Source organism: Hypoxylon fragiforme (assembly GCF_022984875.1).
Source record: "Hypoxylon fragiforme strain CBS 206.31 chromosome Unknown GGS25scaffold_7, whole genome shotgun sequence".
NCBI lineage: Eukaryota > Fungi > Ascomycota > Sordariomycetes > Xylariales > Hypoxylaceae > Hypoxylon > Hypoxylon fragiforme.
In genome coordinates, this window is record NW_026054762.1 from 2,523,931 (window position 1) to 2,541,021 (window position 17,091).

Below are 17,091 nucleotides of genomic sequence, written 5' to 3' on the forward strand. Positions count from 1 at the left end.
TGTCCCGGACGATGGATTTGAACTCCCGCCGTCAATTGAAGACGAGGAGAGTAATGGACAGTGAGGGATGCTGAGAATAATGAAATAGATGAAGGTGGAAAGGGGAATAGGGGCATAGAGGGAGAGGGGGCGGGAGAGGGGGGACATGGGCTTTTATACGAGACTGGATAGTAGCCTACCTACCTACCTTCCCTTTATATCATCAAAGCACACAAGAGCGTTTGTCAAAATAGTCGACGTGATACTCAAGTTGTGATTTATATGTACGTGAAGTTTAAACATGAAGATTACATATGTTGTATATCGCATAAGTACCTAACCGGATCTTTGACGTTGGATGAAGACGATAAGGTCGGAATATCAACGGGCCAATCCGAAGTGTTCAAGCATTTGTCCTGAACTTGTATTTGTTTGGTACAAGTTCTTTTGATAATATTTGAACTTAAAAAACTTTTACCTTTTATGTACCTCTCACCTTTCACCTTCTACTCCCGAGTCCCCATACCCCAGTCCCCCCTTAACTTCGTTCTTTCCTCTTCAATGTTCATTGTTGCAACAAATAGTGGCCCCACTATTCTCCGCAACTTAAGAGGCTTACATAATAGCAACGGAAACCCATTAAAACCGCGTCGCGCATTATTTAGTGGAGCTGCCGCCCAAGCTCGCGTCACCCAGAAACCTTACATGGGTAGTTCATTTCTCTAGGCTGTCTAGGCTGTCTAGGGCAAAAAAAAGATAGATGCAGCCTTTTACCTTCCTTCATTCATATACTCCAACAACCCTCATTCATTCATTTATTTCTCTTTTTCTTTTTCACCTCACACTCTCCTCCCCCCATCAATCGTTGCTGCTTTTCCATCTGCCATCTTTTCACCACCGACTTTCGAGTCAACTTTAAAAGATGGCAGAAATCAAGATTGATGGAAAGCTCTTCCAGGAGCGCATTAATCATTTTGTCAATGCCTGGAAGGCTGATAAACGCGCCGGAGATGCTGTCTTCGGTGGCGTATCTTCCATTCTCATCACAATGGGTAAGGTCGAGGAGAACCCCGAGTTCCAGAAGAACAACGCTATGCACGTATGTATTCCTCATTATCCTTTGTGCGCCACTAATTATCGCGATGATCATTCTTTTGGTTTGTTTTCAATGGAGAATGAATGTTAGTTAACTTGTTTTTGTTTTTAGTTCTGGCTGCTTGGCTACGAGTTCCCGACCACCTTAATGCTTATCACAACCGATTGCCTCTACTTCGTTGCGACATCCAAGAAAGGTACCGACTCCTTTACAATTTATTCAATTTGTCCTTCTCGATGGGCGGTTAACCGACTGACAATTATATAGCTAAACACTTGGAGCCCTTAAAAGGAGGAAGATTCCCGATCGAGGTTCTAGTTAGAGGCAAGGATGCTGCTGCAAATGAGAAGCAGCTCATCAAGCTATCCGATACTATCAAATCTGCAGGCGTGAGTTCTGTCCATTTCGCCCCTATAGTTTTTTCAAGTAACCTAACCCCATGCCAGGGTAAGATTGGCGTTATCAGCAAGGATAAGTCCAGCGGCCCCTTTGTCGAGGAATGGAAGAAGGTTTACCGCGAGAAGTGCAAGGATGTTGAGGAAGTCGACATGTCCACCGCCTTATCGACCGCCGCATTTTCCGTCAAAGACGAAACCGAGTTGCGAGCTATGCGCGCGTCGTCCAAAGCCTGCGTTGCGCTGATGACACCATTTTTCCTAGACCAAATGTCTGATGTCCTCGACCAGGAGAAGAAGGTGAAGCACAGTGCGCTTGCCAACAAAGTCGACTCGAAGCTTGACGACAAGAAATGGTGGAAGACAGTCGAACTGCCGAACAAACAGAAATTGCCATCAGATTTCGATCCCGAATCCCTAGACTGGTATCTAGGTCCCGCTGTCCAAAGTGGCGGTAAGTACGATCTCAAGCTTCAAGCAGAACCGACCGGCGACAATCTCCACCCAGGTGTTATTATTGCTGGCATGGGTCTTCGATATAAGTCATATTGTTCTTCCATTGCGCGAACGTACCTGGTCGACCCGAACAAAACCCAAGAAAGTGCCTACAAATTCCTCTATGCGGTTCATAACCTGGTCTTGAAAGAAATACGAGACGGTGTCATGGCGAAAGATGTGTACGCCAAGGCTCTTAGCTATATCAAGTCTAGGAAGCCCGAGTTAGAGAAGCATTTTCTCAAGAATGTTGGAGTGGGTGTTGGTCTCGAGAGCAAGGACCCAACCCTCATTCTGAATGGCAAGAATACGCGAACTCTCAAGGACGGCATGACTCTGTGCATAACAACCGGGTTTACAGATATTGAGAACCCTTCGCCAAAGGACAAGCTCAGCAAGACCTATTCCCTAGTTCTGACTGATACAATCCGTGTCACCAACAGCGATCCGGTTGTCTTCACAGGTGATGCACCTACTGACCTTGATGCGACATCATTCTTTTTCAAGGATGATGAGGAGATACAACCGACGCCTAAGAAGGAGAAGAAGGATTCCCGTGTTGGTGCCGTCGCAACCAAGAATATTACTAGCACCCGCCTTCGATCGGAACGTACTGCTCAAGTGGACGAAGATCAGGAGAAAAGGCGTCGAGAGCATCAAAAGGAACTGGCGACTAAAAAACAGAAGGAAGGTTTGGCCCGATTTGCCGAATCAACGACTGGCCAGGACGGTGCTGAGATCAAGAAATTCAAGAAGTTTGAGTCGTATAAAAGGGACAACCAAATGCCTCTTAAGTCGAAGAATTTGGAAATATTGGTCGACCAAAAGAATCATACTATTCTACTTCCAGTCATGGGTCGCCCGGTTCCTTTCCACATCCATACCATCAAGAATGCTAGCAAGAACGACGAAGGAGAGTGGTCCTTCCTCCGGATTAATTTCCTTTCTCCTGGTCAGGGAGTAGGCAGAAAGGATGACCAGCCGTTTGAGGACGCTTCAGCTCAGTTTGTTAGAAGCTTGACGTTCCGTTCTCGTGATGGCGATCGATACGAAGAGATTGCGTCGCAGATTTCGGGCATGAAGAGGGAGGCCACGAAGAAGGAGCAAGAGAAGAAGGATATGGAGGATGTTGTTGAGCAAGAAAAGCTCGTCGAAATCAGAAGTAGGCCGATACACCCCTACCTGCTACCTAGGATTCATACTGACCAGTGCATTAGATCGGCGTCCTCCTGTCATGGATAATGTGTTCATTCGCCCAGCCATGGAAGGCAAACGCGTCCCCGGCAAGGTCGAGATTCACCAGAATGGTATTCGATATCAGTCGCCGCTTAACACTCAGCAAAGAGTAGACGTACTATTCTCTAATATCCGCCACCTATTCTTCCAGCCTTGCGCCCATGAGCTCATTGTGATCATCCATCTACATCTCAAGGACCCTATTATCATAGGGAACAAGAAGAAGACGAAGGATGTCCAATTCTATAGAGAGGCAACAGACATCCAGTTCGACGAGACCGGCAACCGAAAGAGGAAGTATAGGCACGGCGATGAGGACGAGTTTGAGCAAGAACAAGAAGACCGCCGACACAGAGCGGAGCTGGATCGTCAATTCAAGAGCTTCGCGGACAAGATTGCCGAGGCAGGAAAGAATGAGGGCGTCGAAGTTGATATGCCACTTAGAGAGTTGGGTTTCAATGGTGTCCCATTCCGAAGCAATGTCGTGATCCAGCCCACGACAGATTGTCTCATCCAGATCACCGAACCACCATTTATGGTAATTACGCTGGATGATATCGAGATTGCGCATCTGGAACGTGTGCAGTTTGGCCTCAAGAACTTCGATCTTGTGTTTGTGTTCAAAGATTTCACTCGAGCACCGGCCCACATCAACACAATTCCTATGGAGTCTTTGGAAGATGTGAAGGAATGGTTAGACTCGAGTGACATCGCCTTCACCGAGGGTCCTCTCAATCTTAACTGGCCTACGATCATGAAAACGGTCACTGCAGACACTCACCAGTTCTTCGTCGATGGAGGTTGGTCGTTCTTACAGAGCGAAAGTGACGACGAGGATGAGCAAGAGGAGGAAGAGGAGTCGAACTTCGAAATCGATGATTCCGAGCTTCAGGAAGAGAGCGAGTCCAGCGAGGATGATTCGGATTTCGATAGCAACGCTTCTGATGAGGCTAGCGAGGAGGCCTCGGATGATGACGATGATGAAGAGGGTGAAGACTGGGATGAGCTAGAGAAGAAGGCGAAGCGAAAGGATCGCGAGAACGGCGCGGACGAAGATGAAGATCGTAGCCGTAGCAAGAAGCGACGTCACTAGACTCGTTCACGGAATCAGGCCTTCAATTCCCTTTGATCGACTAGGTTTGCCAGTTATAATTGTACTCGGCAAGGGATTCGTTTGGAGTTGAGGTTGTATTACGACTTGCCTTAGCCCTTTTTATGCAGCAACAGTGGCCCTGAGCTATTAATAGCAGATTTACTAAACTCAGAGCCCGATGCTTGGGAAACGAGGCATACGAATAGCTAGTAGGCGAGTATACGTTATGTTTTTCCTTGGACACGGTGAATAGCTCGGACGGCGTATTCGTGGGCCGTCAAATGTAATAAAATGAACTTGTGAGGAGATTATACCTAATTTTGATGTTGGTGACTAATACGATTATGTGTATGTGCTTATTCTCACAAGTGATGCAGCATTTGGGACGTTTGGTCGTGTCTTGACGTTTGTAATAAGGGGAGGACTACGTAATAGGTAGGACAACTAAGCATGGATGGTAACGAGCTTGCCATATCGACCGTTTAACATGGCACGACAGTGTACCCAATTCGATGAGTTCAAGCTACCTGACATCTAATCTATAGTGTCACCTCCCCCACCACCTTCCCCCCTATCTCTCCTTACTAAATCCCTTAGAGGCCGCCAAACCCCGCCCCCCCCCCCTCCCCCCTGCCTTCCCCTCATCCCTGCCAAACCGCCGGACCCGGCGCAGTATAAGTAGTAGGCACGGGGTAATACGACCAGATCAAGCCCGGGTCATTCGGGGAATAAGCCCCCGGGAACGCGACAAGAGGCCCCGGGGTACCGTTTCCGCCACCGGTCACCTCGACCTGCGCGCACGAGAGGTACATCTGCGCGCCGCCCGCGGCCTGCGCCTGGTGCAGGGCGATGGACTCGACGCGCACGAGGTACTTGCCGCTGGGGACGGCGGCGGGGATCGTCACCTCGACGATTTTCTTGTCTGGTGGAGCGGCAGGTGATGGGTGGTTAGTTGTCTGTCTGTCTGTCTGTCTGTCTGTCTGGTCAAGCAGGTGGATAGATGAGAGGGGGGGGGGGGGGGGGGGGGATAAGTTAACGGGGAAAGGGGAAAGGGGGAAGGGGTCAAACGCAACTATAAGCGGGCCAAGTCGCCTCGGTAGACCCCAGGGGCGGCACGGCGGAGATGCTCCCGACCTTGAACCAGACGTCGCCGGCGGGCTCCCAGGTGTTGATGTCGGCGCCGTCGGGGACCCGCGCCATGTAGAACTGGACGGGCCCGAAGTGCGTCACGGCCGCGTTGGCGGCGAAGCCGAGCACGGAGCCGGCGGCGACGGTGGCCGTGGCTTTGCCCGGCGAGGCCTGGTAGCACCGCATGTCGGCGCTCGACACGCTGGTTACCCCGCCGTTGCTCTGGTAGTTCTTGGTCATGCGGATGGAGGTCCATTCGCTCGCTTCTTGGACGCCGTTTATTACGAGCTTGGAGAAGCGGTCTAGATGGGTAAGCAAGGATTGGAGGTGGGATGGGGTAGGGGTAAGGGGGGGGACGCACAGTGCGCTTGGACGGCGCTTGCGAGCGCTAGGAGGGTGAGGAGCTGCATCTTTTTGCTGTTGTGAACGATGTTTACTGGTCGCTTAGTGTTGTTTATTTGATAGTTGGACAGCCCGGTGGGAGTAGATATACGCACGGTTGGAACGGAAAGGGTAAGAAGGAAAAAAAACAGGCAGACGGACAGACGGGGAAGGGGGAGGTAAAGAACACGCTGATATACGCACAGCGCAAGCCGCAAGAAATGTCAAATACCGGGGCCTAGGGTTCGCCGCCAAGAACGAAAGTCACTATCACCAGGTCCCAACCCAATAGCCGCGTTCTCGTCTGTCTACCTGTCTGTCTGTCTGTCTGTCTGCATTACCCCAGATATTGGGACCAACCAACCCCCGTACCTACCTACGTTAGCGCTTGACAAATGCTGACTGGCTGTGGGTGTTGGCTTAATTTGAGTTGAGGAAATATCGTGGGTAAACAGTTCCGGCTGTAGGAAAACGAGGATACTTGGCCAATAGGGTTTTGCTTGCTTGTGATATTAACCGGAGAGGAATGGAGGGAGGGAAGTAGGTACCTACCTATTAATAATGCTCTTCGGTTCGAGCTTTTCTGGGACGAGAGGGAGTCCAAGGTGCTGGTATTCGGCTCTAGTGAAACGTTCGTGGTGAAGCTGTACTGTACTGTATTATCATCCTAGACACCCGTTTGTCCGACCTAAGAGGTCTCGGTTACCTCCCTTTTACCTAGGGGCCTAGACATATAAAGCGTATAGTTACGTACAGTGTAATTCAGCCCTCCACCTACCGAGGCGTCCTTTAATAATCTCAAATAGAAACATGCGATGTAGTTCTTTAAAGATGCTTTAACACCATTACCCCTATCCCTTTCCCATCACTATATAGTATACACATATCATCTCTAGGTAGCATCCATCTAACGCATCTAACTGTGACATGAACCCCATTGCCTTGATATATATACCGGGTACTCGCTTGCCTACCTACCTATGTACCTACCTATGTAAACAACCATCAGTTTCATTCACACCTTAGCATGAATCTTGCTCAAGAATTCCGCCTCGTCATCTTCGAACGGCTTGGCCCCTAGCTTACGCCAAGCTTGCGCCGACATAAGAGCGAGCTCCTTCTCTTTCCTCGGGAACAGTAGTTCGGTATTACCGTCGCCAACGTTGGAGACTGATTTATCCTACAGGAGCTTTAATGTTAGCCATGTTTTCTGCAAATAGGGGAATATATTGCATGTAGGTAGGTAGAAGAGTGTGTTTCGTACCAGTCCCAACGTGAGTTTTATCACGCCGTCAAGCCAGTGCGGCTCGTACCTCTCCGTAGGCTTCTTGCCCTCTGAGGCGGAAAGAATGTTATGCGCAACGATCATCGCCTGACGCATCGCAGACCGTGAATTCGGGTGTGCCGTGTTGGTCTCCGAGACGTCGCCACAGGCATACACATTCGGCAGAGACTCGTCCTGAATTTGCAGGGTGGGTTTCGTTAGGATGTGGTCCGAGTCCGATATAGCAGCCGGGCTGAGTTGTGCAATAAGCTTTGAGTCCGGTCTCTGGCCAGTGCAGTTTACCTTGGGGACGATCGTTGTCAATACCTAATCGAAGAAGCGAACAGGAATGAGGGGGGGAAGGGCGACAAACCAAATAATCGCATACGATCTCCTTCCCGCTCTTGAGCACCACAACCCCTTCCTCTTGCTTTTCCTCGACCACCCTATCACCCGTGATGAGCTCGATACCCAGCTCCTTGATTCCATCTAACGCCGCGCTTTGCAGCCTAGGCCCGAAACGGTGCATCACCGAGTCCCGCGAGTGCACCAAGACGACCCTCTTCTCCGGGTACTTGGACTTCGCATCCGTCGCCAGCTCGACGCCGGCAGCCCCCCCACCAACCACAACAAGGTCATTGGCGTCCCGTATTCGCGTCTGCATCGCCCGCAGTAGTTCTACGCCTTGCTCCATGTCATCGGCGGGGACGCGGCTCGGCAGGGAGTCCGTAGCGCCGGACCCCGTCGCCACGACCAGGAACGCGTAAGGGATTTCCTCGTCGGTGCCCTCCACACGCACACTGTCGCGCGAGATGGCCGCGACGCGATCTTTGATCCATGCTACCTTTCCGCCATCGGCCTCGAAGGCGCCTGCGGGAAGGTGCCCGCCGTAGGGGATGAAAGCCTTGTGCTCATGGCCGCCAACGACGCAGAAGCGGGGCAGCACCCACGTAAAATGCAGGTGGTCGTGGGGCTCGATGACGACGACGCGGTACACCGAGTCCGGCAGCAGGTATTGCGCGATGGTGCGCGCGACAGTGTACCCCGCGATGGAGGCGCCGACTATGACTATGTTGCGAGGCTGCTGCTGATGCTCTGAGATGGAGGACGATGATGATGTGAGGTAATACCGGAGCTTCCGAAGACGGAAATAGATGCTACGTCGTAGATTTGAGAGCACGAAAAAAGAGAAGATGAAGCCGGCGCCCTTGATGAATAAGATAGGCTTTTCTAACATCTTAAACGGAGACCCTAGGAATATCTATAGTAAGAGGGGTCTTCCTACAGGAAATAAAGGGAGTTGATATGACCTTCACCTCAGGTTGATTATTCCATGATATTTGGGTATGATAAAAGTGAAATCAAATAAAGAAAAGGAATAAAAAGGAAATACAGACATATACGTTGCAAGGGAGACACGGATAGACAGCAGGGTAACGGGTATTTCGGGGGTTTTCGACATCTCGGATCAGATAAGATTAGATCCGATCTATCCATATATAGTACATTTCCGCTCTTCCATCCCTGTTTATGGCATGATAGTTCTAATGCCGAGTCCGAGATCGGCTAGGAGCTCGGGATCGGACGGATACAGCGGAGTGCTCGTATGGGTACTTAGGTAGGGAGCTGTCTTGATATCTTGGGGGAGTTTAATGAACATCTCGTTATTCAAGCCCGACATCACCAGGCTCTTGTGTTCGATGGTGTTCTTGGAAATCGAATGTATCCTGGCCTATTTCCATTTCCCAGTCGAAATTCGTCCATTGACGATCATATATAATACTTATCCTCGTGGCGCGAGCATACTCCAAATCCATCGGATGGCCAACAACGAAGCTTGTAATGATGTAAAAGACCTCCATTGGAAGGCTACAAAAAGGCCGTATCTTGCGCACCTCAGACACCCACCAATCTCTCTGCTGCGGAGGGACTACCGCTGTTGATAACACGGGGAGAGAGGGTTCGACCAGGAACATAGTAAGGATTTTTTGATAACCTGGCTTCGTGGGGTCTCTTAGCTCTAAGGGCTTCATTTTGTGTTGGAATACGTTAGGGAACGCTAGTAGACGTCCTTCAGGTGTTAGCACATCCCCAAGTTTTTGGAAAGGTTCCTCATCAGACATGACCCCAAGGTAGCGTTCTAGAGATTCGTATTGGTTAGATGGCGGAATAATACGTATGCTCTCGCTGTCAAGGGCTTGTCTGAATGAGACCTTGCTGTCCATAATGTTCTCGTCCTCGTAATAGTACAGCGCAGTCGCTACTATGCGGTCGTTTAGAGCACCCTCTACAAGCCACCCTTTGCCACTGTAAACAGGCTTCTCTGGGGTCAGATGGATGTTGGTGAGCTTGAATATTATCTGAACACCGGAGGGGAAGTCTTTTTTGAGATTTGGTTTAGAATCTGGCCTCCTCTGGCGGGGACAGTTTGCCCTGGGTTCAGGCCATCTGAGAATTTTGTGGTCATCGAACCAGTCTTGATACAGAATTGTATTTCTGTACGTTTCGATTTCATCACCTACGTTTATATTCTCATCCGGTGGAGAGTATTGGACGCCTTCAGGTATGTAAAAGTCTTTATCACCTTCGGAACAGAGGTCGATCCGCGGTGAGAAAACGTCCCGTCTTCGAAACAGGCACTCTTCCCAGAGTGGTACTGTCGCATCAATCACCTCTTCGAAAACCTTATACAGGTCACTATGATACTCTGGATGCAGATTATTGATGTAAGTCGTTATCTTGGGTTTGTTATCGACCCACGAGATATCACTAGGTAGATACTGATATGGTGCCCAGATGATAGGCCCCCCATGGAGAATCTCTCTCTCCCAATAGGCATTGTCATCGCCCTCGCAAATGATTGAGGAACAGCCTTGGAGCGGAACTTTGCCACGACGCAATATGCGGGTATCGAGGAAATCAATAGGGTATAAACAGGGGTCTACGAGTTCTAGTACCATATTATCCGATTCAGGGTACCAGTCTTTGTATTTTTCGGGAATATCTTCTAATGGTTTGATTGCAGTTATCAGAGCATCCGTTAGTGATTCCGGGATGGCCGTATCTGACTTGGTGACAGCGACCTCGGCATCGAGTACATTTACGAAGCCTGTCTTCTTGGCAAGTTCTGCCTTATCGCGAAGTTCCTCGACGCACTATGTCGTATTAGTAGACGATTCTCTTTTATGACTACCTCTGTATGCAGAGCTTACTGCCTCAAACATTTGGTCTGACATATACACATCCCCAAGCCCTTCATTGTCGAAATTGAGATTCTCCACTTCCTCCTTCCATTTGGTGATATATGACTCTTCAAAGACTAAGTCTTCCCAGTCTGGCAGATCCGTGAGGTAGTCCATGTAATTCATCATGCGAAGCTCACGCTGATTAAGCCCTCTACTCAAGAAGCGGTTATTTCTCCACAGAGCGTGGAGAAAGCAACGGGAGGCCACTTCCGGATTTTCTATTTCAAAGGACGGATTGGACATGTTTGGGTATGTCACGATCACCGGATCGGTCTGCGATTATACAATAACCTAAGGTTAGTAGGTGCCGCCAGGTGGTAGATGGGAAGTAGATAGCATGTGTACTGTGTAGTTGGTTGTACGAGATAATGTAGAGTGGTCCGTGCCCAAGGTTTAGAAATCAGGCATCAATGCTACCTGGTAGGCTGCCTGGTCAGGGGTACACCCCGCTGTCTATAGTCACCCCTTTTCCCATCATTCAACTTGCCGCCACGAATTTGATAGATATCGTAAAGCGTGAGACTATTTCTTCAACTGTTAAGAAAATATTCAACCTTAACTAAGTAGTTGGGCTTTGATACTGCAATTAATCGATGCGATAAATTGGGAACATCATACAGGTCTTCTCGATGTTGGGTGAACGGAGAATCTCATATAGCGGGGGCTATCTGGTGATAAAAGTCGTCGTTCGTTGCAAACCGGTGTTTGGGCATTGTCTGCCTCGTCCAGGTCTGGCTACGAAGGGCTGGTCAATTTTTAAAGAAATGGATAACTTTGCATCCTTAAATACTCATCGTCTCGTCAGTTGGTGATGGGTAAAATACCCTGGAAAGGAATTTATACTTTCTTCATACCTCGTTAGTTGCGCATCTATGCGTAACTATGACTCGCTCCAGGACATCCCTTTTCGGGATTCGACCGGGCATACGCTTGCTCTCGCGCGTTAAGATGTGCAAGAAAAACCTCTGCCCTCCTAATGTCCTCCTCCTTCCAGCCAGAATCCTTTTTTTTTTCTTCTGCCAATGGGAAGCAGATGAAGCAAATATGCTTACAGATCCACCAGCCAACGTCCCCCGCGACGTCTCCCCTGGGAAGAACAAAGGTCCTGCTATCATCATTGTCGACAGCGCCGTCACCTCCCTCAGCTCAATATTTGTCCTCGCTAGGTTATACGTCCGCTTCGCTATGGCGAGGAAGTTTTACCTCGACGACTACTTGATTACCGTTGCATTGGTGAGTTAGGGAAGAAAAACGAAGACCGATAATCCACGTTAACCACAGGCTCATCCTACCCAACTCAGGTATTAGCGTGGCTCACCGTCGGCTTTTCCATCGCCTCCGTCTATAATGGGAACGGTGTACACGTATTTCTGCTGAACGAGGACCAGATCTCCCGCGCCATCTTCTGGATCATGCTGGGCTACACGACCGGCGTGCTGGCCTTCAGCATCCCGAAGCTTGCCATCGTCAGCGTCCTGCAGCGGCTGATGAACCCGTCTAAGCGGCATCTCTGCTTCATCTGGGTTCTCGCCAGCTCTTCGTTGATGTTCTTTCTCATCAGCATTGTCATTTCCTACGCGCAGTGCAAGCCGTCCAGAGCCCAGTGGGACCTCTCTATCACCAATAAGACTTGTCTCGATCCGCTTATTCTTATCCATTACTCTATCTTTACGGGATGTAAGTGGCCCCTATAATATGATGCTCATAACAACGTGCCGCAAAAGCTAATTAGACAAGGCTGGTCGGGCTTTGTTGACCTGTATCTGGCCGTCTACCCATCCATTGTCCTATACTCTCTCAAAATGCCTATCAAGAAGAAGATAGCACTGTCGATTTCTCTTGGATTCGGGTCGGTGTAGGTACCAAATATTTATCCCTTCAACTCAACAAGAGCCATGCTAACATCCCCACCCCTTTTCATAGAGCCACCATCGTGGCCATCTACAAGATCACACGCATCCCCGTACTTGCCAGTCACGATTTCACATGTAAGCCAACCCCCCCTCCCCCTCCCCCCTTCTTTATCACGTTCTGCTAACGCATCTAGACGACACCGCCTACCTAACCATCTGGACTTGGTAAGCCGCCGCGCGACCCGTACACACTGCTTGTGCCGTCCTAACCGTAACCAACAGCGTCGAGGGCAGCACCATCACCATCGCCTCGTGCATCCCCAACCTACGGCCGCTGATCGAGATGATATTCGGCAAGCACGCCTGGGGCGTCACGCCCCACAGCCGAAGCAAAAGCTCGAACGCTGATTCCGAGAAGGGCCTCAAGAAACGTCAGGCCAGGGATCCGTACGACCTGGACACGCAGAATGAGGGTTGAGATAATGGATATTGGCCTCGTTTGTTCTTTTGACTCCGGGACGGGGGAGAGAGGGTGGGGGGGGGTAGTGTGTATGGCTTCACTTGTATTGAACCACTCAGCATTGGTCACCCCTAGGTACCTAGGTATGTAAGTATCTAGTTCTCTCCCCCCAATACCCTGTATTCATCCAACCCTATCAGGAGGCGTCTCAAACCAAGCTCAACATGAACAATAGATATAGAAATATAGATTTATCTTCCTCCCATGCTCCCGGGTCTCCTAGCCAAGGAGTAAAATTTGTGTTTGGTACATACCTACCTAGCTAACTACGGATACATGTCTCATCAACAGCCATAAGTGATTGCGGCTAGGTACGCACTTTGACCGCATCATCACTATTATATATACCTAGGTTACCTAGCAGGCATGTGTTATTGTTCAATATTTATAGTGTTGGCATACTCCATCCATGACTCGCATACTGTCACATGACCCCCTACCTAAGAGACGCTGGTTGGAACAACGGTAGCCGCACGGAGGACCACAGATCTATGAGCGGGATAGATTCTAGTATGCGTGTATACAACCGAAACAGCCGCACACGATCCGTACCTGCCAGGGTAATGGCTCCGAGCCGTCAGTCACATAGGTACCTAGGCTTGAGGCGGCCATTATCCCATTGATTAAAGTGGTACGGTGAATTGGTATTCCTGATGCCTTGCACGTGGAAAGTGTCATCAAAAGCTTTATAACGTGTTTGCAAGGTGACGGTTTCAAATCCATCGCGCTTTATTTATTTTATATAGGTAGGTAATAAATCATATAAATGACAGTATGGTATGTAAAATATCGTGAATTACCGGCATATACAATGGGCGCGCGTATGATCCAGGTATAAAGCATGAATAATTAAGTACTTATGAAGGGTATATATACCTAGGTTAATAGGTAATTGTAACAGACCAACCGAGTCCGTCAAGTAGAAAAACACACCGTCGCTAACCCCTAAAACCGCAAACCCCACCCCCTAGAAACTGATCCGTCGTGAACCCACAAGGCTGCCACTCTGGATTGTTTCGTTTCGTTGTATGTTCATGCATTAGTGTCGGATTCGAGCTCGTTATTTCGTAGTAATATGTTATGAGCCTGGCTAGGCACAAGTGTCGTTGTATCTAGGTCGCTTGCTCAACGTCTCTGCCAGAAGCGTCTCCTGCGAGAGGGCGTCGCGGCATACCCCTCGGGAATATCCTTGGTAGCCTGCGGGTTTCGTCGACGGTGCATTCTAGCGCTGCAGCATGTGAAGAAAACGACGATGGTGGCCAACAGGCTGCAAATTGCAGAGGCAAGCGTGGTCCACGAAGCAGCACCCCAAGTAGCCCGACTGTCATCACCCAGGTCATGGACGGCGGACATAATGATGCTGAAGGCGACAAAGTCGCATATGAGAGCAACCAGTGTGACGAGGAATGTCAATAATGCGCCTAAGGATGCGAGCAAGCTGCCGACGACACCAGCGCCGAGTGCCAACAGGAACGAGATGAAGGCCAGCCCTGTCGCAATCGGATGCAGAATCATAACGTGTGTGAGCGCGCGCGTTGAGTCCTCGGCATAGTCTGAGAATTCGATGCCATTCATGTTCTCCTCAAGGATGGAGGTTGGGTCGTAGCCGACTTGAGAGCGGCTGCAATTGTCCTCGCCGGATCTAAAAGGTATGGTGTTAGTCGGGATGTGAGGATAGAAGGAGAAGGACAGATTAACTTACGCCATGGTATCTCGCACACACCAGCCAAAGGTTCCAAAGTTCACACTGGGGTGGCGGTTGGTAGATGTTCCGCCATTGTCGAGGTTGACCCGTAGTAGCGAAATGCTATTGACGACAGGTGCTGAGATATCGGTGATGATTAACAGCACAGTGGCTGCGAACAACAGAAATGTGCCGATGTGGTGAAAAAAGCCTGTCTGCCTCATCTTGCCACTTATTTTCCCTTTTTATAATGTATTTGAAACTTGTTCCGTATCCTTAGGTAGGTGTGTAAGTATACAACTTCCGAAATCGATCAGAAGATGGAGTTGGTAGACGGACAACAGAGAGGGTATAATGTTGATCAAGTATTATGCAGTTTTAGTAATAGAAGAACAAGATACAAAATAGAATCCTGGGCTGGGTTACTCTTTATTATAACGTTGAAATTGAAATATCTAGTCGGCAACCAAGACAATGCTGCATTTACGAGAATTTCTTGGCACGAATCATATTTGACTTTTTGAATGGTGGATGCTGCTTGAGTCGGGTATGATGTGTGACGATCCGACACTGATACTCGATACCCGATCTTGCGACGTCATCTGGTAAACCTGGCGACTGTCTCGTAATTGCTGAGAACAGTGAGAAGCAAGTAACGGATAAATCGGCAGATGTTAAAAGAGGCGTGATGGCTTCGTCTGCCTTGTTCCACCACATATGTGCCAGTCCAGCTGTGACGTCGTGGCTTTGCATTTTGATCTGGGGAATGTATGTAACTTAATCGGGCTGAATAACATGGATAACATGGATAACATGAATAATACACATGTAGTATAGAGGCCTGGACCTGCCTAAATACTAAGGGAGGTAACTTTCAAATCTTGTGCCTTGTTTTAGTCTGAAAGATGACGGAAACACGTTGTTGCTAGTGGACGACATCAATTAACATCAAAGCCAAGACACGTCATCAGTTGTCAATCAATGTTGATTTCAGGGGGAGTTACCTATATGTTACCTACATATACCATGTACCATGCAACCAATCGTGGCAACAACATTCGATGTTGATTGTATTCAAGTTAGATTTAATATCCATGCCGGCCCCTGGAGGTGCGTAGACCTACATACTAGGTTAGGGTACTCGACTTCTCGTAGGTAATGCTCCGCGTCGGTTTTACATACAAACTTCGGCATTCGATCTTGGCATCCCAAGAATTCAATACCTAGTACCCTAACCTTAGGCAGTTATGCTTCGAGGCCTGCATGTACTATGTATCGCATAGGAGTTAAGAACTCAAAACGTGCCAAGTTTTCATCTCTTCTTCGGCTTTCCATGTAACCGACTGAGTATACGTTGTAGGAATACTCAATTTCAGATAACTGAAATTTAGAAGGAACCTCGTCGCATCTTAAGACGCTGGCCACCTAGGCAGGCATTCCCGAGTATTGTGTTCCTAGTGGTGAAGGTGAATCCTGTCGTCGCTTGCGGTTTAGCGAGCGCATAGATACCTATGCATGTACTGGATCATCTCGACCAAATTGACATTTGGCTCAATTGCAAGTCAAATTTGTGTCTCCTAGTTGGCGCAAGGAGCATATGTCGGATGGGCCATCTTAAGATTTCAAGTCTGCCGAGGATTCTTCTGGGTCTGAAATACTACTATTCTCAGTTGCGCCATTCTTTACTGATGGCTCGCTGCTATCATTCGTAAGCGTATTATCAGATGTATTATTCGACATTCGTGAGTTAGAGAAAGCGTCGAGGGGCGAAGCATCATGGATTTTCCCGTCGGCAAAAGCAATCAAACTTTTCATAACAGCAGGTATTTCCTGTTCCTTCTGGCGTGCCCTGAGGCGTTCTAGATAAAATATTTCTTTTGGGGCTAGGCGCTTCTTTTTAAGTAGGACGGCCGCAGCCCCTTCCATGCGCTCCTCTGCGAAACTTGTATTGTCACGCGATAGCTGGTTGGCGGTATGCCAATCTCGTAATGCTGGCGCCATTGCACCTGACGGTATAATTCTGCGCAAAGCAGCAGATACGAAGGTCTCGTCGCTGTCATTTGGAGGCCATGGCCCATGAAGCGGGTTTTTGGTAATCGCATCCCGGTGGTTGTATGTTCTATTGGCGGCGAACATGTGCAAAGTGAAGGTCTTGTAGGATATGCCTAAGTCTGATAATGCCGGCGTAGCCCTGGCCACTTTGGAGAGTGGAAGTGGATCGATGGGAGTGGCTATAGATCCTCGCAGGTCATATTCACCACCCCACGAAGTGTTGGTGGGTGCAGGATAAGCATTTGAGTCTTGCGACAGTATAACACGTTGGAAGGGAGAATCGTTGACTAGAGCAGTAGCAGTGCCTGGCTTGGTGGTGACTACAACAAAGGAGGAATTATCCTGAGTGTAGTTTGCACTGTTAGAGAATATAGAATGGCTACATATGGAGCATACATACTTCAAGCTTCTTGAATGTCTCTACTGTCTCATGTGTGATCTTCTGAATCACACGCAGCATGGCTCGACGTTCGTAGAAGTTCACAGGAGCTGGGATGCATCTGACATAAACGGTTCGAGAACTCAATGATGTTTGCAAGAGCTCTGCAAACGCAGATGCCTTGGGGGTTGACATCTTTCTCTGGCACCAGAGAGATATCCAATATATTGGTGTACAAATGCTGTTTAAAGACGTGATGTGAAGGTGATAGAAATGGTGATGGCGGCTTTA

The 17,091-nt window shown here is 48.9% G+C and overlaps 7 protein-coding genes across 7 annotated transcripts; 2 read left to right on the forward strand and 5 right to left on the reverse strand.

Annotated features, from left to right (window-relative positions):
- Positions 1 to 803: 803 nt before the first annotated feature.
- GGS25DRAFT_384504 (SPT16-domain-containing protein) lies at positions 804 to 4,475 on the forward strand. Its single transcript, XM_049258294.1, has 5 exons — positions 804 to 1,078; positions 1,187 to 1,271; positions 1,343 to 1,464; positions 1,522 to 3,127; positions 3,183 to 4,475. Exons 1-5 carry the CDS (start codon positions 902 to 904, stop codon positions 4,292 to 4,294), a joined length of 3,102 nt encoding a protein of 1,033 aa, XP_049114982.1. The 5' UTR covers positions 804 to 901; the 3' UTR covers positions 4,295 to 4,475.
- Positions 4,476 to 4,935: 460 nt separating this feature from the next.
- Positions 4,936 to 5,832, reverse strand: GGS25DRAFT_515219 (glycoside hydrolase family 61 protein; the record flags this gene model as incomplete). The annotated part of the gene is made up of 3 exons (XM_049263060.1): positions 4,936 to 5,216; positions 5,368 to 5,724; positions 5,784 to 5,832. 3 exons carry the CDS (start codon positions 5,830 to 5,832, stop codon positions 4,936 to 4,938), a joined length of 687 nt encoding a protein of 228 aa, XP_049114983.1.
- Positions 5,833 to 6,415: 583 nt separating this feature from the next.
- Positions 6,416 to 8,517, reverse strand: GGS25DRAFT_384692 (FAD/NAD(P)-binding domain-containing protein). The gene is made up of 3 exons (XM_049258295.1): positions 7,441 to 8,517; positions 7,068 to 7,370; positions 6,416 to 6,983 (listed from the first exon to the last, which is right to left on the reverse strand). The coding sequence occupies exons 1-3, from the start codon at positions 8,302 to 8,304 to the stop codon at positions 6,819 to 6,821; spliced, it is 1,332 nt and encodes a 443-aa protein (XP_049114984.1). The 5' UTR covers positions 8,305 to 8,517; the 3' UTR covers positions 6,416 to 6,818.
- Positions 8,518 to 8,731: 214 nt separating this feature from the next.
- On the reverse strand, positions 8,732 to 10,555 carry GGS25DRAFT_515221 (uncharacterized protein; the record flags this gene model as incomplete). Its single annotated transcript, XM_049263061.1, has 2 exons — positions 8,732 to 10,222; positions 10,280 to 10,555. 2 exons carry the CDS (start codon positions 10,553 to 10,555, stop codon positions 8,732 to 8,734), a joined length of 1,767 nt encoding a protein of 588 aa, XP_049114985.1.
- Positions 10,556 to 10,758: 203 nt separating this feature from the next.
- Positions 10,759 to 12,719, forward strand: GGS25DRAFT_500760 (uncharacterized protein). The gene is made up of 6 exons (XM_049261871.1): positions 10,759 to 11,545; positions 11,614 to 11,989; positions 12,050 to 12,167; positions 12,236 to 12,300; positions 12,360 to 12,390; positions 12,448 to 12,719. The coding sequence occupies exons 1-6, from the start codon at positions 11,195 to 11,197 to the stop codon at positions 12,641 to 12,643; spliced, it is 1,137 nt and encodes a 378-aa protein (XP_049114986.1). The 5' UTR covers positions 10,759 to 11,194; the 3' UTR covers positions 12,644 to 12,719.
- A 661-nt stretch (positions 12,720 to 13,380) lies between these two features.
- GGS25DRAFT_384778 (pali-domain-containing protein) lies at positions 13,381 to 14,722 on the reverse strand. The gene is made up of 2 exons (XM_049258296.1): positions 14,388 to 14,722; positions 13,381 to 14,327 (listed from the first exon to the last, which is right to left on the reverse strand). The coding sequence occupies exons 1-2, from the start codon at positions 14,591 to 14,593 to the stop codon at positions 13,811 to 13,813; spliced, it is 723 nt and encodes a 240-aa protein (XP_049114987.1). The 5' UTR covers positions 14,594 to 14,722; the 3' UTR covers positions 13,381 to 13,810.
- Positions 14,723 to 15,274: 552 nt separating this feature from the next.
- On the reverse strand, positions 15,275 to 17,079 carry GGS25DRAFT_500765 (uncharacterized protein). Its single transcript, XM_049261872.1, has 3 exons — positions 16,822 to 17,079; positions 15,374 to 16,763; positions 15,275 to 15,294 (listed from the first exon to the last, which is right to left on the reverse strand). Exons 1-2 carry the CDS (start codon positions 16,993 to 16,995, stop codon positions 15,984 to 15,986), a joined length of 954 nt encoding a protein of 317 aa, XP_049114988.1. The 5' UTR covers positions 16,996 to 17,079; the 3' UTR covers positions 15,275 to 15,294; positions 15,374 to 15,983.
- Between the last annotated feature and the right edge of the window lie 12 nt (positions 17,080 to 17,091).

What these genes read in the sequence shown, in the direction of transcription:
- GGS25DRAFT_384504 (XM_049258294.1), top strand. Translation starts at nt 902, where the DNA reads ATGGCAGAAATCAAGATTGATGGAAAGCTCTTCCAGGAGCGCATTAAT. An exon ending in AGAAGAACAACGCTATGCAC is followed by an intron (nt 1,079 to 1,186) that starts GTATGTATTCCT and finishes TTTTGTTTTTAG; the next exon opens with TTCTGGCTGCTTGGCTACGA. An exon ending in AAAGCTCGTCGAAATCAGAA is followed by an intron (nt 3,128 to 3,182) that starts GTAGGCCGATAC and finishes CCAGTGCATTAG; the next exon opens with ATCGGCGTCCTCCTGTCATG.
- GGS25DRAFT_384692 (XM_049258295.1), bottom strand. Translation starts at nt 8,304, where the DNA reads ATGTTAGAAAAGCCTATCTTATTCATCAAGGGCGCCGGCTTCATCTTC. An exon ending in AGATCGTATGCGATTATTTG is followed by an intron (nt 7,371 to 7,440) that starts GTTTGTCGCCCT and finishes ATCGTCCCCAAG; the next exon opens with GTAAACTGCACTGGCCAGAG. An exon ending in TAAAACTCACGTTGGGACTG is followed by an intron (nt 6,984 to 7,067) that starts GTACGAAACACA and finishes AAGCTCCTGTAG; the next exon opens with GATAAATCAGTCTCCAACGT.
- GGS25DRAFT_500760 (XM_049261871.1), top strand. Translation starts at nt 11,195, where the DNA reads ATGACTCGCTCCAGGACATCCCTTTTCGGGATTCGACCGGGCATACGC. An exon ending in ACTTGATTACCGTTGCATTG is followed by an intron (nt 11,546 to 11,613) that starts GTGAGTTAGGGA and finishes TACCCAACTCAG; the next exon opens with GTATTAGCGTGGCTCACCGT. An exon ending in TACCTAACCATCTGGACTTG is followed by an intron (nt 12,391 to 12,447) that starts GTAAGCCGCCGC and finishes CGTAACCAACAG; the next exon opens with CGTCGAGGGCAGCACCATCA.
- GGS25DRAFT_384778 (XM_049258296.1), bottom strand. Translation starts at nt 14,593, where the DNA reads ATGAGGCAGACAGGCTTTTTTCACCACATCGGCACATTTCTGTTGTTC. An exon ending in TGTGTGCGAGATACCATGGC is followed by an intron (nt 14,328 to 14,387) that starts GTAAGTTAATCT and finishes CATACCTTTTAG; the next exon opens with ATCCGGCGAGGACAATTGCA.
- GGS25DRAFT_500765 (XM_049261872.1), bottom strand. Translation starts at nt 16,995, where the DNA reads ATGTCAACCCCCAAGGCATCTGCGTTTGCAGAGCTCTTGCAAACATCA. An exon ending in AGACATTCAAGAAGCTTGAA is followed by an intron (nt 16,764 to 16,821) that starts GTATGTATGCTC and finishes AACTACACTCAG; the next exon opens with GATAATTCCTCCTTTGTTGT.